General features: G+C 28.4%; 1 protein-coding gene across 1 annotated transcript in view; it reads right to left on the bottom strand.

Annotated features, from left to right (window-relative positions):
• LOC113548574 (UNC93-like protein) overlaps positions 1-24,323 on the bottom strand; it is a 47,633-nt gene that overhangs the window by 3,977 nt on the left and 19,333 nt on the right. The window contains exons 4-5 of the mRNA XM_026949520.2: positions 16,430-16,592; positions 13,419-13,686 (exon numbers count right to left, since the gene is read on the bottom strand). Coding sequence (XP_026805321.1) covers positions 13,419-13,686; positions 16,430-16,592 — 431 coding nt within the window. The remainder of the gene's footprint in view (positions 1-13,418; positions 13,687-16,429; positions 16,593-24,323) is intronic.

The raw sequence follows: 24,323 nt of genomic DNA, 5'->3' as shown, positions 1-24,323 counted from the left end.
CTTTTATTTTTATTTTTGGATAATTATAAAAAATATTTTGAAACAAAATTTAGGTTGTTAAATAAAAATAAAAATTTAAGTGTTATTACAAATTGTTTGCTATATTGTCTAATTGCTTTGTTAAATGTAATATGATATTATTGATATTATATTATATTTCTTGTGATCACTTTTTTTTTATTGTCCTTGAATAACACAAATTTGTACACGATTATACTCGTATGTATATATAAATGTGATACTTTTTATTTCGTTACATTTTTGTTTTTTTTTTTTTAAATAATATTTTTTATATAATTTAAAGTATTTACATCACTATATTTTAGAAAAATTTCAGTTTACCTCGAGGCATATAAACATACAAATCATAGACTCCTATAATAAGACAATTGATTTCTGCCACGACAACTATATTATTTTGTACCTGTGTATTTATGTTTATTACTATACATTTAACTGCAGTATAAGCATACCAACATTCCTTCTATAGAAGTTTATTGTTTATATCAAAAAACAAAATATTTTTTTAAAATATCATCATGTTACTGATAATAAATCGGCTAATATTATGCGTATGCTGAATGAACAGCGTCGTATATTGTATTATTATATTGTAATTATTATTGTTGCGTTGTGACTAGATGATGAGCACACTTGAAAAGACTCGGTCTAGTAATATATATTATGTATGAACTTTGTATATACATATAATATAATATTCATGCGTGTGCGTGCTGGGTATGCCTTACGGGCGTGTCGTCGAAGAACAAATTATGTAGTTTATTCCCCGCGCCGTGTACTGTGGTAGCGGTTTTCAAGTGATTGTTGGTATGGGAGTTGACAATCGTCCAACCCCTACACCCCATTGGATTATTTTTTTTAATTTTTTTTTTACACGGTTTTATTTAAAAAAGTTGTTTCTAATAACTCTAAACTCGGCATGTTTGTTTACATATATGTATATTGTATGTATGTAAATAGATGCATATCTATTCCATATTCTATATTCTATATTACTACCAGTACTACCTATATATCTTTCGATTATTAAATTATTGCATGAATAGTTTTTAGACTTTGCGTTGAGCAAATAGTTTTATAATATTTTTTTCATAAATATCAAACCCTATTTGGGGCAGAAAAATTACCTTAGGTACGTGCATGTTTATACCTATACTTGATGCAGAACCATGATATAAATTAGTCGACGAGGAATAATTAATTGTAAGTAATAATGTTATTTATTAGTATTGTAGTATATACATCACTATATGATTCACCAAGCGTCCAAGTATGTCCACCGTAATTTTTTTAATTTAGTAATAAATTAATTCGAATTCTTGAGAACTTGTGTACTAGGTACTTAAAGAGTGATTTATGGTAATGCAAACTTCCATTTTTAAGATAGACCCCTCCCTCTTTTTAACTGTAAATTATTTAGTAAATAATTTTTCAGAACATTTTGTTGCACCTACGTAGTTTAAACTATTGTTTTATATTTTTATATAACTTTAACAGTTATTCGAACAAGTAGTTATTCAGTTATTAACATATTTATATTAAGTATATAATTCCTTTAAAATAATATTACAAAAATATGAAATATTTGCCTATCAGATAAAGTATTTATTATACTTGGGTTTATACTATTTTAGAAAATACTAAACTATAAATATTGATAGATTAATATAATCTACTAAAAGTTTTAAGTTACCATTATAACACTCATACGTTCAAACTCATTATCATAGAATTATTATCCTTGGTACACAAAGTTAAATTACTCATTCAAATTTTGATTTGATACGTCAACATTTTCTTAAAGATTATCTGCTAAATAATTTATAGTAGAAAATGCAGGTTGTTATTTGATGAACAGAACTTTGTATCTTTTTAAATATAGCGAAAATCCTCAACATTTTGGAAATATGGTCTTTAAATAAATTTAAAAATACATATACCATATTTTAATTTACACCATTATTGAAGAAGAATAAAAGAGGAGCGGGCAAGCTTGACGAATAACCTAGGATATAATATACGTTATGTAAACACGTGCAAGAGTATTGAAACTAATGATTTTTACTGGTTTATAAAATTAAAATACTAATGCAACATATAATTATCATAATTTATAAAATAATTGAATGATACGTTTTGATGAAATACTTTCGTGTCAACCGACAGATGAACATAATAATATGTAATAATATAATAATATGTATGTATATTATATACGTAAGTGCACTATACCTATTTATGTTATTATTTTTGTATTGTTGGCAAATAATGTTCTGCAGTGTTCGTAATGACATTTATAGGAGTAGGTAGTTTAGCTCATAGGACACACACACACACACACACACACACACACACATATATATATATAAACATTTTATAATGAAATACTGCATGCATCAATACGCACTTCAAGTTCGATATAAAATTTATAGTGCGGCGACAGTAGTGGCATAGGATAGGTTCTGGTATAGTCCTGGTGCGTGTATAGCTTGCGTGATTTATAAAAAATAAAAAATACAGGATGTACGACCAAACATTGACTAGATGCTTTGAATAGAATTTTAAAATTCGAAACTCCATTAACGTATACATATACATATATATATATAAGCCTTATTTAAATCCTAAAATGTCCATTTATACGAATACAATCTTGAGCGTTATGTTAATGGAGTTTCACTCCTTAAAATTCTATTCAAAACATCTTATCAAGTTTTGGTCGTACACCCTGTACTTTTTATTTTTATTTATAATTCTTACGCATATATATATAATATTTAACGAGTATGAATCGGTTTGGTTGAATCTATTTAATCGGAGGGAAAAATTGCACAACGCTAATAATTATTATTCCGCTTCTGTAGGTATTCAATGAGAAGTCACTAACTATTCCCTACTGTATAATATATGTATAATGTATATTGTATAATATACACTCGCCTGTAATCCATATAACGTCGACTTTTAAACTATTATGTTATTATTACCATTGGTACCTATACATACAATAGTTATTACTATTATTTTTTGTTGTTATTATGGAAACGACCGTGAACGACTTTTGAAATAGGTACCATTAAATGGTAATAATCACGAAAGAACAGTGTAGGTTGAACTTACGGGCCCAATACTCACAAATAACAACGTTATAATAAATTATTTAACTACAGCAACAGAAATCTGTAGATCCTGAAAATCTAATACCGATCAAATAATTTTCCAAATGTATGAACGTGTACGATTAATACCTCTATTGCGATGTGTAAATAGCAATATTTATTTAAATTGTTTTCCGTATTTATTATTGTAGACGTATTGCAATGCATACATTGTATAATCTAAGTTTTAAACTAAATATTTTGCGCAAAACTAGGATTTTGGTTTTTGTAATTATTCATAGGATATAGGTCGAGAAGGTTGAGAGTTTATGTAATTTATTTAATGAGTAAGAATGAAAATACAAAAATAAAAATTGTACGTGTTCTGTCATTCTTAAAAGCATTATAACACTAACATATGTACACTGTACAGGCAATAATAATATTATGTTATAAATACATATTAATATTATGCTGCATTGTTGCACAACGTTTCGGTTTTAAAATATGCGTTTTCATTGTTTCTGTGAATTGGAGCTTCCTATAATTCACATGAAATAATGATATATTATGTATTTATGTATTACCTATAGGTATAAAAATTATTTCATTCTTTTAGGTACATCAAAGTAGAATCGGATAATATCATTTATATGTTTGAATGTACTCATACTAGTGATAGCTATGAATAGCTATTTATTATTTTTGCTTTCTAGTTCAAAATTTTACAAACAAATAATATTCATTTTTTTAGTTACGCTTTTTGTTTTTTGTTTTTGAATATTTGACCCAATTCTTTTTATGTTATTAAACGTATAATTTGCATATATGAAATAGGTACTTGATTACTTGTACATAATATTTTAAAAATTTTATATGTATAAATAAGTACCTAATACTATAGATGTGTTTCATACGTTGATTGTAAATAATTCATGTCTTTTGTCAAGTGCTGTGCGTATTACACTGTTTAATTTTCTTTGGTCGATATTCAATACTTATTTTTTTTAATTTATACTATTATACTTCGATTTCGTAGCAAATATTATTATTATAACGGCAATTTGATTTATACAACAAACCATGTACAACTGATCAATTAAAGTTACATCAATAAATGCGTAACATACAACGCTTTAGTTGGAATTTATAATATAATATAAATTACAATGTTTAATGTTCTAACTTGTAAATGTATTTATAAGATGGGTTAACACAAACGTCCTATCGAAAATGCATTCTTATGTACACTTATGCCTAGCATATTCTAATATAAATATATACGTTACAGCCATACAGCATGTCTTTATGACTCATGAATAACTTCTTCTTATATTTTAGAAAATAATTATACTGTATTCAAAAGTCAGATAATTTTTATAGTTCGATAACTTTTTGATTTAAATAATTAACAAATAAAAATATTAAAATTTTTATTTACCAGTTTTGTATTTTAATCGTATACACAACTGAGTCATTTTTGGGATATTTATATCGCTTATGTCAATATTTTAAAATTTGAATAATTAATTTATACATTAAACATTCAAAAAGCAATGTAGCTATGTCCTATGTATAATTTAAAGTCAAGACAGAAGACGGACATATACAGTTATAAAATATGGTAGAACCGACCGCAATGTTACTACATAATATTAAGCAATTTGTAAAATCAAGCGTAAAAAAAGAATTAACTAATCCTATATTCTTATTTGTCACAATAGATTGCAATTTATACTCTTAAATCGTTTGATTATTATCTACTATTGTTATCAACTAAAATTAAAACGGCCCAAATAATACCCGTCGACTTGATCAGCCTTACTGTGTATACCTACAAGGGTACACATATAAACTATCGTTTTATTCGTATTAATATTATAGTTTTATTTAAATGGCGATGGATAATACAATATCTTAATAATACATAAAGCGCGTAGAGTTTGTATTATTACACGTAGCGTAAGAAAAAAATAATCATTGGTTAGAAAATATAAATAATAATAGTCATATAATAATAATGAGACGATTGAGACTTATATATTAATGTGCTAAGGTGTTGATGAGCCCATGCACGTGTGTGTGTATGTGGCCGAAGAGGTTGTTGATCGTACTAGAGTTGAGTAGAGCTAGGAGGTCAAAGATTAACGCTGTGGGACACGCGGAATACTTAGGTCGTCTACAATGGGTTTTACATAGTATATAGTATATACAACCAAACGGGCGCGCGCGGAAAATTCTGTTTGGCAAGTCATCAGACCTAATGGTCCATTGTAATACCTACGTCATCAACACCGTTTTTTTTTTTTTTTTTAAACATAATAATGCAAAGATCTTCAGCAATTATTAATTGTATTCGTCTTTTCTCTTGTTTAAGATATATAGACGTCGCATGGCTTTTTCGCGTCGACCTTGGTATACAATTTATAACGATTTTCAAAAAAATCAACAGCCAAGTGTATTTTGTTTTGATTACCGTTTTCGATACTACGAGATCATTGGAAGTTTGGGGGTCAAATTACTATAGTTTGCAAAAAACTTACGTGCTTGTGATAAAAAAAAAAAATAAAATATTTTTTCATTTGCAATAGTCAATAATATATAATATCATATGATATAATTTATAATGATTGATGAAAATATGTTGTGCATCACAGATTACAGTATACGGCGAGTTATCAGCAATTAACGATTCATGTAGCCGATAAACAAAAGTTTATTATAATGCTCAATTTAATTGAAATTTTCTTATCGGCCCGGCATCAGACTATAATGTCTATATTGTTTGTACAAATCAAGTATTATCTTTGGTAGGGCAGGTATTGAAATTGCCTACGCATTATAAAGTTCATTGACCAAATTTTGTAGATAAATACCTATATTGTTATTGTATGAGCTAAACGCAAATACCATATAATATGATGATATTGTTAAGTAAGGTTTTTTTTTTTTTTTTATTATTATTATTCAACTATCTTTGATGTTGTAAATAATCTAAAGATGATCAGTAATAAAAATCATGTGTTGAAGGTTAAAATAAAGATTCCTTGATATCGCTTATATAATAGAAGACGTTTTACTTGTAATTACACACGCACTCGCACAATAATTGCCATAGGGTTTGTCAGCAACTTAATTTTTTTTTTTGTTTTTGATGCAAGTGTCCAATTATTCTATATACGCAGGGTGTTCAATAAATAATATAATATCAATAAGTATCTCTGAATTCAAATACGATCCTCAAACATAATTTGAAGAATTTTTTTGCTCGTACGATTATTGAATAATATAATTATGACAATCCAAATTAGAAAAGTGTACGGACGTGAAATGCCTAATAGTAAGCAGAAAATAACGCGCGCGTCTGCGTTATAAAAACGGTACCCGGAAACATAGATACACGAGATTGCGCAGAACAATAAGTAAAACACGACTGAATTTTAATTAGACATGCTGCAGCTACAGTCGTGGTTTTTGTCTGTGCGCCAACGCGGCACGAATGGACGCGCGGATATAGATGGACGGATAATTTGATACATGGATATCAAAGGACGGACAGGTTAGATAAAAAATGTGCTTTTACATATTATTATTCGTTTTTTAGTCAGACAAATAGCGAGTTACGCGTGATAAAAATTGAAAAGACTTGTCGCGGCAGCTGCTGCACCTGCACCGACGGTTTTGGTATGAACTATAATTTAAAAACGCAGGAAAAAATTATTTTCCACTTTTGCGAAACTTTTACTAATATATTGCCCGCATGGTATGCATAGGGACGTGATTAAGGAAGGAAGCGCCCAGCGCACATCCCGTTATCAATAAAAGGCGCACCCATTCATAGGTTAACCCATCAACGTGAAAATGAATAATCACTCACGTCGTATAGGTATTTTATATTTATAATGTCATATTATGTAACATATATAGGTATTATAATATATACGGGCAATATAATTATTATGCCGTCATTTAGTTTAAAAAAAAAAAAAAAAACATTTTGAGTTTTATCGAATTTTATTTTGTTTTTAAAATATCTACAAAATATACTATGCAAAATATGCATTGCAATAATAACGCACGGTGTTATTAGTAAAATGAGTAGCCTTGTCAATGTTTATAGAAAATTGTAAAACTAAGCCTAACGGAATAATTAATTTTGTATTGCTGTTTAGCGATTTATTAGTAAACATTTTACCAATTGCGTTTATTATCAATGGCCTATCAATGTGGTACCTATATTTTATTGTCATAAGAATAATATCTAAAATCTAATAAACTATTTTTAGAAAAAAATCTATACTGTTTAATAATTAACCGGAAACAACTTAGCATTGGTTAGTTAATATATAAAGTTTTAGTCTATACTGTTCATTAATAGGATGTCCGTCTCCGAGAAATCGTATACGCAAATTTAGATTAGTTTATTGTTTAAAACAATGCGAGAGGAGATAAATTAAATCAACGAACTGATTAATAACGAAAGTATCGTCAAAGTAATTTGATCAACATGACATATTACAGACTATGGTAGCAGGTTAATTGATGCTGGACTGCTGCAATATGAATATGCGTAAACAGGAATAATTAAACAATAATAAATTAATATTTAATATGACTGAGGGAGGACTTATATTTATTTTCGTTTTCGAATTACGTATGGTTTTGGTCTTATTTACGTTAGCTAAGTATAACTATCGTCTAAAAATTGGTACACTAAGTTGATGGATATTTATTAATCTTATTATATAAATTAATTTATAAAAACAAAATGTGTAAGTTCTGGTAAAAATCAATACTTTTTCACATACCTAATATTCCAAAAAATTCAATTAATTTCGTTATGCCAGCGTTAGTTGTATAGTGACAAATTGATAAGCAACATAATATTAAAATTTATAACATGCTTTTGTAAGTACTGTGTGTGGTTATAAGTGTTAATAAAAATGTAATAAAAATCAAAACAAAAAAAATATCAAATTTCCCAAGTATATACCTACAATAACAGCCATGAAACCAATTGTAATTAGTTATCGAGCTGAATAGTGTGGCACAGAGCTACAAAGGTACACCATAGAATGTTAGTCCACTACTTTACGTTCATCGAAGTTATACATATTTATAAATTATAAGTCATAAAATGAACTACCTATTATTTGAAATTTAATTTTTATAGGTATTAAACTTCTCAAAAATCTATACTACTTTGGAATATTAAAGTATAAATGTATATTGTCTTTAAAAATTAAATAAAAGACTTAAGAAATAATAATTATGAAGAAAATAAAAATATAATTTTTTTTCATAAATAATGTTTTGGAATGACTGAATTTTTTAATATATTATTTAACTAAACGTTACCTAATACTTTTTGAAAATTGAGTGTTCATCTTTAATTTAATCATCCAGTATGGGCAGTATGGCTGTATATTTCTAAAGAGTATGATGCGTATTAAATTGGCACTTTTAACTGTGTTTTACATATTTTCAAAATTTATTTTCATATAATTATTTATTAAGAGACCTAATTAATCAAATTAATTTAAAATTTGGAGCATTAGAAAAAAAAAATGGTCAAATAATACAAATTGCATGCGTTGTTATTATACTCATGTCCCGTAACAAATCTGTGATCACCATTCGTATTGTAGGTATATTTGCTTAAACATTACACGGGATAGTGGAGTTAATACTATGTTGAAGGGGAAATGGCAATAATATACAACGTACTATATAGGCATATGATGTGAATACCCGGAACTTGTGGATTATTTTGTGAATCAACAGTATCTTGTAAAATATAACGTATGGATGGGACAATCGTACAAATGTTGACGATTATGTTGCTAGCCATGTGCTAATAATTCGAAATACCTATGTGTTTGGCGTTTATTAGTTTCGTTTTTAAACTACAGAATATTATATTGCGCTCGTTTAACCTTAAGGTTATTGGTAGGTAGGTATATATAATTCATAATATCTGTAAAACATCATTATAATGTTTTACACATATACTGTATTATAATATATACATCGCGCGTAATTTGCACCGAGACCATTAGTGACCATTGACGATCGTTTTTCTCCGTCTCCGTCTCTCGGTATAATATAATACGTATATTTGAACGTCCGTCTCTCGTCCGCAGTAAAACGGTAGCCGTTTTCTCCTCGGGGGGGGGGGGGAGCTGACGATATATATATATATATCGTATACGATCGGATTGAAAAGGCTCCGAAAAACGAGTGCGTACTTTAACGAACCAACGATAATACACGCATATCGTTTAGATACGCCTCTCGCAATAGTATATATTATTATATATTATAACGCATGCGCAACCTAATCCTTACCGGCGGCCCACTCGTCCCTATTGTGCCTAACCTCTATCTCAACGTCCGTTCCTCGAATGGGTGTTAGTTTTTTTCATCAATTTTTACCTACACTTTTACGTATACTTTTTAATATTATATACTTTATGCCTATTACATGTCTCTATGGGCCCTATTTGGTTTTATTATGCACTCGGTTTACAACCATAACAATTAACAATAATACGTACGGCTGCTGGACACCGGACACGGCACGCGTCCAAAGCGTGCAATTATGACTGCAGCCGTGCGTAGTGCGTAAATACATATAGGTAGGTACGTACATGCGTTATTGTTGCGTACTTGCGTATACAGCCGACACTAAATAGTAGTCGTATGACATACACGCCGCGCGACGACGATGACTCGCGGTGAAAGTCCAAATCGAAATACGCGCTACTACAATAAACTTGTAAAATAATTATGTAATAGTTATGGTTGATATAATTATTATTTTTTACTCGTTCGAATATTTCGGCCACCGTTTTAAATAAAACACGTGAACGATTGCTAAAGAATTATGTATTTTCGTACTAAGTCCAAAAATATATATAGGTGAGTCAAAAAGTGACGAAGAATCGAATTTTAATATTTATTGTAAAACATCGAGACTTATGTTCATAAGTTATACGGACGGTTTTGCGAGAAAAAAGACGTGTAAATGCTGGATATGCGACCTGGCCCGAATGTATACAATGGTGAAGTTGGCTTAAAACAGTCCATGCCTCCGTGGTGTAAAATTTATCAGTATTATGTGACATATACTAATATGTATTTAATATAATTTTTTTGCTGTTATTCGTGTTTTTAAAATATATATTTCTTGAAATTCGCTTAATTACTTTACTAAGAATATAAATGGAAATGGAAAATAGTAAAACAAATCCAAATTTAAACGTTAAACGTCGTAAAAATACAAAATATCTAATTCTCGACTTCATGGAAGTACGAAAAACGATTATATATTATAAACATAACTCAAAAATAATATATTGACGCTATATGAGTTCCGAGCTCTGATTAAAATATTTTGATAGTATGTAATTTTGTTTCACTTTTTCCTCTCTTGTGAAAATATTAATAATAATATTAATTTCATCAAACACATTTGCGGGTTCGTTGTTGTCAGGTGACAGGCACGCGACCTCCGCTACAACGTTGGGTCCTTGATGAAAAATCAAATATATAAATATACATAATACATATATATATATACGAATACGATGCATCAAAACAATTGGTATAGTATCAGCAGGTGACGAGTTTAATCGTTTTTTCTTTTCCGAACGTCTTTGCGTACCTTTGTATAATATAAGCACATAATAATATTCTCCATTTTAAATTGCATTATACGCATGAGAGTCGGCGGGTTCCCTCAAACGCGATTCACTGTCGCGAGTTTCAAAAATTATTGTTGTACTTCACGTGCGCAGTGCACATAATATTATTCTACGTAACACTGACGCATTACGATTTACAATGTATGCAATATAATAAACGATGTCAAGTATGTATATTGTCGGATGCGTATAAAAAAAAAAAAATAAATAAATAAATAAAAATTCCAAATGAATATTTGTTAGCCTTTAGTATTACGGATAGAAACACACCGTTTCGATCACACCGATCGAACCGATACATTTTTTGTAACGTTTGAATCTGATTATTTATTTTAATTTTCTACAAAAAATAAATTTAACAGATTTAATTTGAATCGTATTAAATTGGTAATATTTTAATTGCGTTTACTCATATCAACTTTCTCATGTTACACAATGTCACAATAATTAATATTTTTTGATTGGCGTAATAACTATATATTTTAAAAAGTTATTCAATAATAATTATTATTATCGTCATCGCTGTTATCGACGTTATCGTATACTACTGTCAGAAAAGTTTTACAGAGAATTTGCTAACTCAAAAGAGTTATAAATGAAAATATTATTTATTGTCATATGTAGGTATCATTGACGTATCTATAGGTATACATTATATTGTTTTCGCGACAACCTCGGGATTGTATGAAGGTATCTATCCGTTTTCCAGAGGTCAAAGGATAAATTAAACTGTTCACTTGTCATTTGTCGCTTATATTATGTATATCAGTACAATGGTCGACTTAAAAATAAATAAATAAATAAAAAAAAGAGGACAATACAAAAAATATGTGTACGCACATAATATAGAAATAAACCGCCGTTATCGTGATGTTTTCCCCCAAGGACAATACAATGATGGTTTATAGAGGTAAATTAGTTAATGATGACGAGAATGATAATAATTATGACGATGATAATAATAATAACAATTGAACATCGACCGCTACGTCATTACAATGTATGTATGTATACATATTATATTTTAATTTAATGTAAAATAACCCTGGACAGTAGTGGCCAAGCCCGAAATTTACCAACTAGTCGCCGAGTAACCGAGCAGCTTACTCAGTAGGCTAGATTAAGCTTTTATGGATCAAGACGTAAAATTAACTTGATTTTTCATTCCATTTAAAACGGGTATTTGGATTAGTAAAAATGCTAACTCGGTGGGCCAGTGCTTACTATATCTAGCACTACCAATGGCCATTGAAAGTGATTTATATTTAAAAATGGATTACATAATAATGGATTCAAGGTTAACAAAATATACACGCATGTCAAGATATGTATGAATTAGCGAATAGTTGAGGTATGTTTGTTGAGTACATTTGCGCAACGATGAATTTGATTTTGGCAGAGAGTATACGCTTATTGAACCAATTTATCAATAGTAGTACCAGTACAGTTTTGGGTCGTCCCGATTCTACATAGTATAGTAAATAAGGTATTGATTGTGACATTGTTGTTAACAAACATCAACTTTAAAATTGCGCAATACTTTTATACAATATAAATTAAAATTGATTAAATAAAAACTTTTACCTACTTTATAAACCAAGATTATGTCTGCCATAAAATAGCATACAAAATTAGATTTTGTTATTGTTCAACCGTGAAATTTCGAATTGGCGAAATTGTTAAATTTTTATTGCTAACATTTTCAATTGGCTGAGGGAGGAATACTATACGTCAAAACCTAATGAATGAAAAGTGATGATGTTGGTAATGCGTAATGTAATATTAGAGGAAATATAAATATATTAATTATTATTGAAGATTAAACAATAACGTTGAATATGTATCTATATTTTTGGTTATATAGGTATCTCCTAACCGGGCTAATATAGTTATGGTACTTATTATCGTAATTAAATTTGTCCTCACATTATATTCATTGATATAACTTCACATGATATTACGCGTGTGGTGTAGTTTCCATTTATACGCATGTATTTTATAATATAATGATTTTTATACCTACGCATTTTATATTTTAATCGTTCAGTTCTTCACGTCGTACTACCTATATTGCAAAAAACCAAATTAAAATACGGGCCATCGTACCTACACTACATACGATTAAAATAGGGGAACGCCTTATCACTAATTTTGTACTTGACAAATTGTATATTTATTCTGATGCTCATTGTTCTGGTGAAGGTTAAATTCCAAATTATTTCTAAGTATACACCCAACGCCGACGACTCCTATGTTAAAATATTTTGTATAATGAATGATGTGCAGTCGCTATTGCTACCGCGTGGAGGTTATAATCGTATTTGTTTTTAGTATTAATTATATATGTATCTAGGTATATGTATATAATACAATATAAACATATATTATAATATTTTATACAAATAATCGTAAAATATATTATATTTTGTTCCTATTAATTAACTGTAAGACATGCCACCTTCTCTTATTTATAAACTAAATCATATTTTAAAATTCAGCACCTCCCTGTGCGGTGTTGTGTACGATTAATCAAATTTACATTTATTAAAATATGACTAATGTCGAATGCATTTTTCACGCTAGATTTACTTACCGCTCATTTGAGTCTGCCAAACGGCGTCACCTACGCCCCACAGTCCCGATATTGTGAAGAACAGTTTGGGATTGTTAGGATGAGGCCGCCACACGATCAGTATCCATATGAGTATTGAATGGACAACGAAGCCCAGCGCCATCAGTGGCAGTCTTCCGATGTACTTCATTATGGTGCCGAACAGCAGCGAGCATATTGCGTTGACCACACCAAAGCATATCATCACGTACCCGACGGATGGAATGCCTAGGGCGCAGGACACATACGCCTGAAATGGACACGGAGCTTAGGTAAGTCAATATTATATTATAATACCTATTAAAATATGGCATGTAAAAAAAAAACCACGCGCCTAGATCTATTAATTAATATTATGTATTTTCTACAGATTTCGAAAAGAAAAGTCAACAACAGACCATATTCTCACCAATGGACAAATAATGGAGAAATACTATGAATGTGATATAAAGACTTGTTCATAATTTTTGTAGAATTCAAGCAGGCCAGAAATATGTCAATAGATATCAACAATGGAAAGCGCTGAGGAACTAGAATATCTTAGAAAAACTGATTAAAATAATTTAAATATGAAATCCAAAAACATACAGTAAATTCTGATACCAAGAGGAGTTATTATTATAATCTGAAGCTAAGTCTAGACTAAAATAAAAAGATATTTCCTCCCATACGTTTAAATGTTTCGTACAAAAAAGTCAATAAGTCACGAAATTAAACTCAATGATAACGAAGTAATGCTTGCTTACATGTAGATGACATTGTATTATTAGGAGATACCGAAAACTATGTAATTAAGGTCACAGTGAAATGAATAAAGTCTAGCCATAAAATGAGCCTTGTTATCAACAAAAACATATTAAATATCTACAATGATTAGGCAAGTGATGAACAAGGAAGTATATTCAAAATAAAATAAAGATTATATGGGAGACGAAAAACAATGATCTAGAAATACTGTACAATATACCAAACGCCAGATAGCTCCTAAAAGCAAAACGATTGGAATGTTATATTTGGTAGGCAAGTCATATACGAAATGTCTGGATCAGAAATTTAATAAAAAAATAAACAAGGGGAATCTCGGTAGAAGTGATTACACCGAGAGAGGAAGAATAACTTAGATGTCAACTAGTCAACACAAATGAATATTGTGATGTATTGAGATAGATACAAAAGTTTGGTAAAGTTCTAAAAAAAAAAAAAAAATAAAGTGAATAATATGGAGTTTATATCCTTGAGTTAAATATACGTTCACATGATTTTACGTATAAATTAAGTCAAAAGCACAAATAAGTATGTTATATATTTTTTTTTCATGTTTACACCAATAAATATTGTTAGTTTTATTTTTATGAGAGACATTTTATTTTGTTATTTATTTAATAGTAATATTATGTACACAGCTTTTATGCAAATAAATGAATTTATGAATCGGAATTGTGTGTAGTAAATTTGTAAACAAAATTAATAATATACATTATAGATACCTATTGGAACATTCAGTTTAAAATGTATACGTAAAATGTACCTATTTAAGTATTTGTGTTTGTGTCTTGTATTACTAGTCATGTGCTGCGGTTTTACTAGCTGGAAAATCATCGAAACACTTTTACTTACTTCACGTCTCTAATTACCAATATTATTACGAATTATACCTAAAGATATAATCACGACATCGACGATGAATAGTGTGTCATAAGTATAATATTATAATACCTAAGTATCGAACGAAGTTCATGTACGCGTATACATATATGTTATTATTATTTGTATAATGCATATTATGTGACTACCGACATACAAAAATAATATAATATCATTCGTGGAAAACAGGAAAACTATAAAAAAATCATTCAAATGTAGTGAATGAGTAATTGATTATTGTGGTTATTAGCGATTTGGCGTATTATTCCGATATACGTAAATATTATATTGTAGGCAGCAGGTATCTACAAAATGCATTATTATTATAGTGCCAATTACCAAGTATAGCCGGCAGTTTCGTGGCAATAAAATTATATCGCACACTTACCTATCCATTTGCACATGTATTAATGTATTATTGTTAGGTATTAGGTCCGAAAGCTCAAGCGCTATATACGAATCCGAAATGTGCAAATTTTCAATAAACTAAATTGTTGGTAGGTAAGTTGGGTAGTCTTTCAAAATATGTAAGATGGATATGTAATAACACACGGGCAATGTGTGTAACGGGTATACGTTTTTATTTTTTACCACCTTGTATCGTTGTATAACTATTATAGCTAGTGTTGATTGTGTTGTCACCACATTTTATGCTAATTTCATTAACCAAATAGTGTTTTCACACATTGTAGATTTGTTTTTTTTTTTTTGGAACCTTCAGAAAAAAATGCGTATGACTGCATCGACATACGCGAGACCGAAAATTCTACTGTAGGTAGTGAAGAGCGTGTACGTATATTTATGATGACCATCCAATATTAATATTTTGATCGTATTTATTAATGATGGATACATACATACATAGTTAAATATAATATTTCATTTAAAATTCCTTTCCACCTGTGATTAAGTTATTATATTGATATTTACCTAATTAATTGATCAAAATTATTTTTTAACAAATTTATCACAATATTTAATATAATCGATATGTTTGTATATTATATTATATTACAAATGGTTTTAAAATATAGGAAACGGTGACATAAGTGGCGAATGAAAGTGAGCAACCTAATGTCCCCTAAATTAGTGCCAGTCAGTTTTGATACACGATGTTTACTCCAATTATACTTCGGTCAACCCTGTATACAAGTATTATTTTTAAATAAAATCATCGAACATTTTACTAAAATAATAATAACAGTCGAGGAAGCAGCATACATTAGTTAGTCCTTAAAATATATGCATACATAAATATATATAATAGTACAGTATCTTCTACTCAATGTCGACGATGATGATAATAACAATAATAATAATAATATAAAATCACGTATGTAATGACTTACCTGTGTAAAATCGGCTCCGATGAACGCTTGTTCCATTCCAATCCAAATAGTGATCGGTATGAGGAGCTGTTGGTACGGTTTTTTCAGCTGATAAGCCGTGGCCGATAGCAGTTGAATACCGGACAGTTCTTGGCTATCGGCACGCCTCTGTTTCTCTCCGTATCTATATACAGAACAACGCGTTCAATTATAATTCATAATAATAATAATAAATACAAATATTTAAGTTATATTATACTGAACAGTTGGGAGAACAATTTTTTTAATACATTATGATAATCTCGATTTTTCAATTTTGGTTTTTACATGTGTTCATGATAAAGAAAATTATGAACTAATATCATTCAGCATGTCCATCGCCTGGCAGATCGTATAATTATAAATTATAATAAACTTATTATTAACGTTCCCTGTGCAGTTCGTCATCCGCAAAAATACATCCATGTTAAATTTGGTTGCCAAATGCGAAGATTTAGCGTAACGTGAATGGATAAACAATATTTCTTGATGTATTTCACTATTTTTAATATTATAATTTGTTATGTTTTTATTTACTTTTTTTAATATCAACATGAATTTTAAATTTCGTACCCCAAAATGTGGAGCTTAAATCAAAGTATTTATATCAGAATTTTAAAATATAATAATACAATTTCGAAAGAGTACTACTTAAACTTTATAGTTTAGATTAACGGAGTAGGGGACCACATTTTATGAAGTACCTCTGTGTTAATATATTTCATTTAACTAAAGTATAAAAACTTATAAATTATTAAAATTCCTTGTTTATAATTACTTCAAAATAATACACATAAAATTATTCTCAAAAACGTTAATACTTTTTGGTATAACAACTGATAATTGTGAAAATAATCACCCGGTGTGTATATATATTATATTATAAATAAATTATTAGTTGCTCCATTAATTTCGTTGTCCGTAAAAACGTATTCATATAAATTTGGTTGCCTAATACTAATATTTAACGTAACGTAAGTAAATAAACAATATTGATCGAAATCGACTCTCATTCTTGATCGATTCAACCGTACGCTGTCCTCGCTTTTTTGGTATTGTAGACATTTGCACTCGCAAATATTCAACTCGTGCGTTACGCTCTTCAGATGTTTCAGCGACTTTTAAAGTAAAAGTACTGCCGCACTGGTCTGATCAGTTTCCTGGCTCGTGATGTATCTCGTTCCTCGAATGTTACATAAGATTTAATAGATAACAGTTGCTATACACGTCTGGTTGATCTTTAAATATTTGATTTTTTCGGTGATATTTAAAATAATTTCCATTTCTTAATATTTTTTGATAGATGAGGTGTCTAAAAATAGTTTAGTTTTGATTGACACAAATGTTATCTATACTTTCGACACACAAACCTAACATATTATATTCACTTTGATACTATAATTTCTAATAATAATTGACTGTATTTTTCATCTATATTACAAAGATAACCCACAAATCAACACAAATTGTATTTAATATAAATAAAATAATTGTAATATATAATTGGTTTTTGGAAGTGGTAGTGAGGCTATTGAAGCATTATACTGGCTATTAAACGTCTCCAAACAACGCACTCCATTTTACAAAAACCACGTAAAAGTCAGTGCAGTGATTTTTTGAGTATATTGATCTCAGACGGATATACCAGCATCCATTTATATATACACATACATATATAGATAAAAAAAACAAATTATTAAACATATATTGTACTTTTAAAACGCTATATGCGAAACAACAATATGTGTGAACGGGTTTTTTGGAGACCCCGTCATCGTATAATATTATTACATTCTTAAGATGCCGTCTGCGAAACAAATAACACAATAAGTCTCTTTTGTAATGATTCTCGTATGAATGTATGCGATACAGTGTATAGTGTATAGGCTTACGAATATACTTAATAAATTTGTTCGCGTTGTCAACGAATAGGATATGTTATTATGACGCGACGTAGTGACTATTAATTATTCTATTCATCGAAACAGTTTTTTTAACCACCTCACGATCACGCGATCAAATGTTTGAGATATAATAGCATATGAAGACTTTACGGGACCACCGCGCTACTATATAGTTTTACGAACTAAAGTCGTAATTATGTTATAGGTATGTCGTGTAGAATATTGTTATGCTTTCTATAATATGATATATTTTACTCGAATTATTTCGACGTTTTTAAATCTAAACAGAGTCTAGTATAATACTTTAATTTTGATTGAAATAACGACCGGAAATATTTCTACAAATCGGTAATATACCTAATAATAATATCTATACACGAAATTTAAATAAGACGGTCATTTGAATAACACCGAATAAAAGCAAACACTTATTATATTTATTTTATTTTAAATTACTCAAACGGCTGTACCGTGTTTTGGCAATGCCATTTTTTTCTGCAAAACAGTAAGTTAGGTTACACATGTAGTAGTTAACATATGAATATCAGATTAGATAACATAATAATATATTATACAGGAACACTGCACGTATTATCCGCGCGTACAATTATTATGTCATAATTTATGATATTGAGCCTTCTAGATATACAATGACGGTAACCGAGCTTTCGGTATGGGTGTCGTTTTGAAGTTGATATCTTTCATTATTTTTACGTGATTCAAATATTATAAAATAATCATACAGATGAACAATGCATAATATTATAGACTTCATTGCAATATTATTATTATTATTTTAAGTAAACGAGTTTCAACTAATTTTAGTAGCTTCTACTGCGTTTTAAAAATACTAATAACATGCAATTCGACTGAGACAGTTGATCTACATTTGGTGGATTGGTAATTACTTGGTATTTTTTGAAAGGTGGTTCAACTACTCTTTAAATATTTTGAGATCTTTAAAATGTAATCTCTGAAACTTTTGTTAAAATCTATCGAGCAGTTTTTGAATTAATAAGCTGAAAATATAAGGGCATTGTACTTAGTTGTACATTTGAATAATAAACAATAATTGAAATATTATTTTATTGCATTAAAAAAAAAAAAAAAACATTATAGCAACACATAGCGGATCGGCAGATTTATACAAATATTTTGTTTTTAATTTTATTTTTGTAACTAATTTCTGTTTTTCTGCTTTCTTTACATAAACAAAAAATTATTTTATTTTCGTGAATTAATAACCTATTGATGTTGTAAAAGTAACTTAAGACACTCTTCGAGTCTCGAGGCATTTATTAATACAGTTTCCATTTCAAATTCTGTTCATAGTTTCTGAGATTAGCCCTTATTAAAAGACTTATTTACGGTTATAAATATTTATAGATAGTTTATACATACAATATACCTACATTTAAAATTGTTTGATTATTGATTATTGAAAACGAGTAACTTAGAAACATTATTATTTTATGATTTCACGGCATAGCTTTCGATATCCTATGTTCCTATTATATACGTTTTGTTATATCGTTATCTATATAATATATATTATAATTATTATTGTTTTTATATATATAATAAATTATTCGTTATAGTAAAGCCAATTTTCAATTTTTCTACCTAACTGTTCGAATCAGCTATACATCGTAAGTATCTATTGTTATTTATTCGAATATTATTCTAAGGAAGTATCTATCTAGTGTCTCGAGAAGAATTTTTTTTAACCCAATTATTGACAAAACAATAAGTATTTATTTATTTTTAATTTCAACTGTGATAGTGATCGATTAAAAAATATATGTAGGATACAAAATGTTGGTTCGGTAATTTCAAAAGTTCGACTAAAAAATCAAAACTTTTACGAGCAATTTAAATATATTGTTATAATTATTATGAGTTGTTATTTGTGTATATATAATAGATATAGACAAAATTTGATGTAACTTTGACATAATTTTAAATACATTTTAATAATAATTTCAATTGTAAATTTTTTATTATTTATATTATATAATACGGTGAACGCCATTCTTAAAATGACTCTTGAACCGTTATACGGTCAAAACGTCTGACCCACTCGCCACTGTATGATTATTAATTTATAATTTACTATGTGTAGTATTTTTATAATAATTAAAGTATATGTATATATTATATATATTTTATTAACAGGTGAGTCAAGATTTCAGTAGCGATTGTGGTAATGACAGGATAATTCAGTGTTTAGTTACAATAGTCGTTCAGCATTACACGTATACATAAATATACAAATATGTGTATATTTTTTCAACATTATCGCATTATGTTTTTTAAATATTACTTTCAAAGTATCTAATTAAAATTAATATATATATATATATATATATATATATATACATATTATATGCGTATATTTCAACACATAAAATAAATAAAACATACATGAGAAATTTAAAATTCACTTGAATAATCTCATGGTGAGAACTATAGAGAAGTAGGTATGTTTTTGTATATAAAGTTTATGGCGTATAATCTTGTACTTAATTAAGAAAACATGTTTTTAGTTATCGAAGTGAATAAATGATTTCAAGCGATTCTCAACCAAAATAAACATTTACTTTTACAACCACGACAAAAAAGTAAGATTTAACAGTTGAGTACATATATAGGTGATATATAATAATTTATGTTGGTGTTTATAATTAGGTTAATAAAAAACAAATAAAATTATGCCGTTAGATACTCAAACATGATTTATATTTATTATAAATAATTGAAAGCAAACAACTCAAAAGACCTTTAACGGATCGAATAATTTATATCATCACTATCACTAATATACAATGTATATAAATATAAATAATTATAGACATTTATCAACAGATAAAGAAGCTATAATTATCAAGTCTCGATAACAAGGTATAATAATACGACATGTTAAATTTAATTTCTTACTATAGATAATACAGTAATATTAGAGTGTTATCTAATTGATATTTTTACAATTAATGATAATGCACAACGCCATTAAATTAAGTTCACTAATTTTCAATATACTATTTTTTTTTTTTTATAGTATTTAGTATAAGTTAGATAAATATAGAAAATACTAAAAAGTTGATACAAAAATCGCATTAGGTTTATGTATTATGCAACTTTGTTTTAATTTTCTAACTAGTATTATAATAATGCCCATTGCTCAGTTTTGAAATTAAGTAGTAAAATTATATAATATTAGGAAAAAATCCTGTTTAAAAGACTCTATATATTATTATTTAGAATGGTGCTAAAATTATGTGAATCACGCAGTGTTTGATTTCTTTGTGGTGGCTATATAGGATATTGTTAGTCGTAAGTGTAAGCTCTCGACGTCTGAAGATCGATGTTAACTGTTAAGTAAAGTATATACATTACATATCATACTAACATGTATTCGCGATTAGCTTGTCCTGTGTTTGATATGTGTCGGCATATAAGATGATAATGAAACAGTATCAATTTTTATTGGCTTATTGGGTACTTATTACACGGATATATCTTTTTATTTTTTTTAAGTATTTTTATATATTATACAACATGTATCATAGCTTTCGTTCAAAGAAAAATATCGCTATTTTTATTTGAAATATCACGACGTAACTCAATGATTATTATCTATAATTATTATTATTATTTATCGTGTGCATATGTTAATATGCCCGGAAAAATATCTGTTACCTAGTGAATTACAATGTTTACGGAAATAAATTTAGCTGTTATTAATTTGTGAAACATAAATAGATATTATATAGTTTATATTTTATATCTGTAGTGGATAAGTCGATATAATAATAATAATAATAATAAATAATAATAATAATAATAATAATATAATAATATGCTATAAACACTTCTATTGAAAATCCTAATAAATATAATAACGTTGTAAAGGTACGGAAATTATATAGTGTATAGGTATAATTTGTGTTTTGGACGACTTTTTTTTTATTATATAATATTTAACTACACCAAAGTCAAGGAAAACTAATTTTGCGTCGGCTAATAACAAGTTAGTTTATTACCTATAGGCGATATATATACATACATTATATAAATATTAAATGTACAATGTACATATATATTTTTAAACATATAAGTAACCGAAAAAATGTCTCATTGTATTTCAAAATACAATTAACGAGTAATTGTGAATAGTTATTGGTTTGTATAATTATATTATATATTATATACCCATCCTTATATTTTAATTAAAGATAATATATACCTTCACGAATGTCTTAGTTGTAACATTATTGTGCAGATTTATAGATTTTAAATATTAATATATTATATAGTATACAGGAACACAATAATCATTAGATATATTATAAATATATACTGCTGAAGTGAGATCCTTCATCGTTGAGTTTTTGTTTTATGCTAAGCTCCAAACTTATACTTATAATGTTTTCTATGTATAATGTACTCATCGAAAAATATTCAGTAGCTATTATTGTTACGAATTTGAACGTAACAATCAGTTATCATGTAAGTGATTCGGAATCTTTATATAATATAATATTATATTTTTATATATATTTTATGTTGTATAGCGTTTCATATAACATTTTTCAAATTTTGCACGAGCAGTGAATACCTTTCATTATTGTATTTTTTGAATCATACTACCAAATAAGTATGCCGTAATATATATTTATATATATAATGCTCAAGTCATACATATTATATACACACACACATATAAATATATAATTTTTTTTTATTACAGACGACTTTGTGTTTAGTATAAGGTGCTATGCGAAATTGTCTGAGCTTTTTTAAGTGTCCGTAGAAAAAAAATGTGTATAACATATTATATTATTTATTGTCACGAGACTATTGTATCCCATACAAATTATAATAATAACATGTAACTATATTGTATATCATAATGTATAACACCTTCCTATTTTCGCTTTCATAATAATATTAACACAATAATTATTATGTCGTTCAGTCACGATTTCTCGGACAACATAAATAGAAGCCTGGTACACGATTTATAATTTACACGTATTTTACCATCATCATTATAACACAACGCCCGCGCCTAACCGATTTTGAGCGTTTCCGCGTCGAGATTTCGATCCGGTCTGCAACCATAATCCATATTATTATATTCAAATATATTAAGCCCATTTTTTTCCATTTGGGACGTTTTCAGATAATCCATCTGCATGCAGTATAAACACACTTACACGTTGTACGAACATGAGGCCCATTATCTCCTTGAAGAATAAATAAAATATTTAAATAGTATTGCAAACGTGCTTGTTAGTCTGTATAGGTGTACAGTATTTTTCCGTTAATGAAGCTCATATATAATTGTAAACAAAATACATACCCATGAAGTTGCCTTTACTTTAGAACCTGCGTATTTTAATGTAAATACTGGCCATATCACAAATATATATATATATATGTATACGTCTATCGTTCGCAAATCCGTCGAGGGCTACATTTTCGAATCAGTGCGAAAACCACTCTGTACTCCCAACCCCTACCACTTTCCACCCATTACCTATACGATTGCAAACAATGGACATTACAATCATTATCATTATTATTGTGTACACGCAGTGCTCGTACCTACGACTTTCTCCGTACATATAATAATATTATATTTGCCTATTATACCAATTCACATTTATAAGCTGGCGCATACCACACATATTCTCGTGTGTTTATTATTATTTGTTTTTTGTTTTGTTTTCCTTACTTTATTTACTATTGAAGCGCGTTCTTGTGCACGCGAAATTATTTAACCCCAAACAAAGTCATATTCGTCCATTTGCGTTTGTGTATAGGATAGCATGTAGCCTATTTTTTTTTTAGCTGGTTATACAGGTATGCATACACGATACACGCATGATGTCTTATAAAATATGCTTTCGGAAGATTTTCTCATGATTACGAATCGACCTCCTTCTCGTATATACGAGAATATATAT

Source organism: Rhopalosiphum maidis, chromosome 1, assembly GCF_003676215.2.
Source record: "Rhopalosiphum maidis isolate BTI-1 chromosome 1, ASM367621v3, whole genome shotgun sequence".
NCBI lineage: Eukaryota > Metazoa > Arthropoda > Insecta > Hemiptera > Aphididae > Rhopalosiphum > Rhopalosiphum maidis.
Note: the sequence above shows the minus strand (reverse complement) of the source record. Positions and strands in the feature narration are given on the sequence as shown.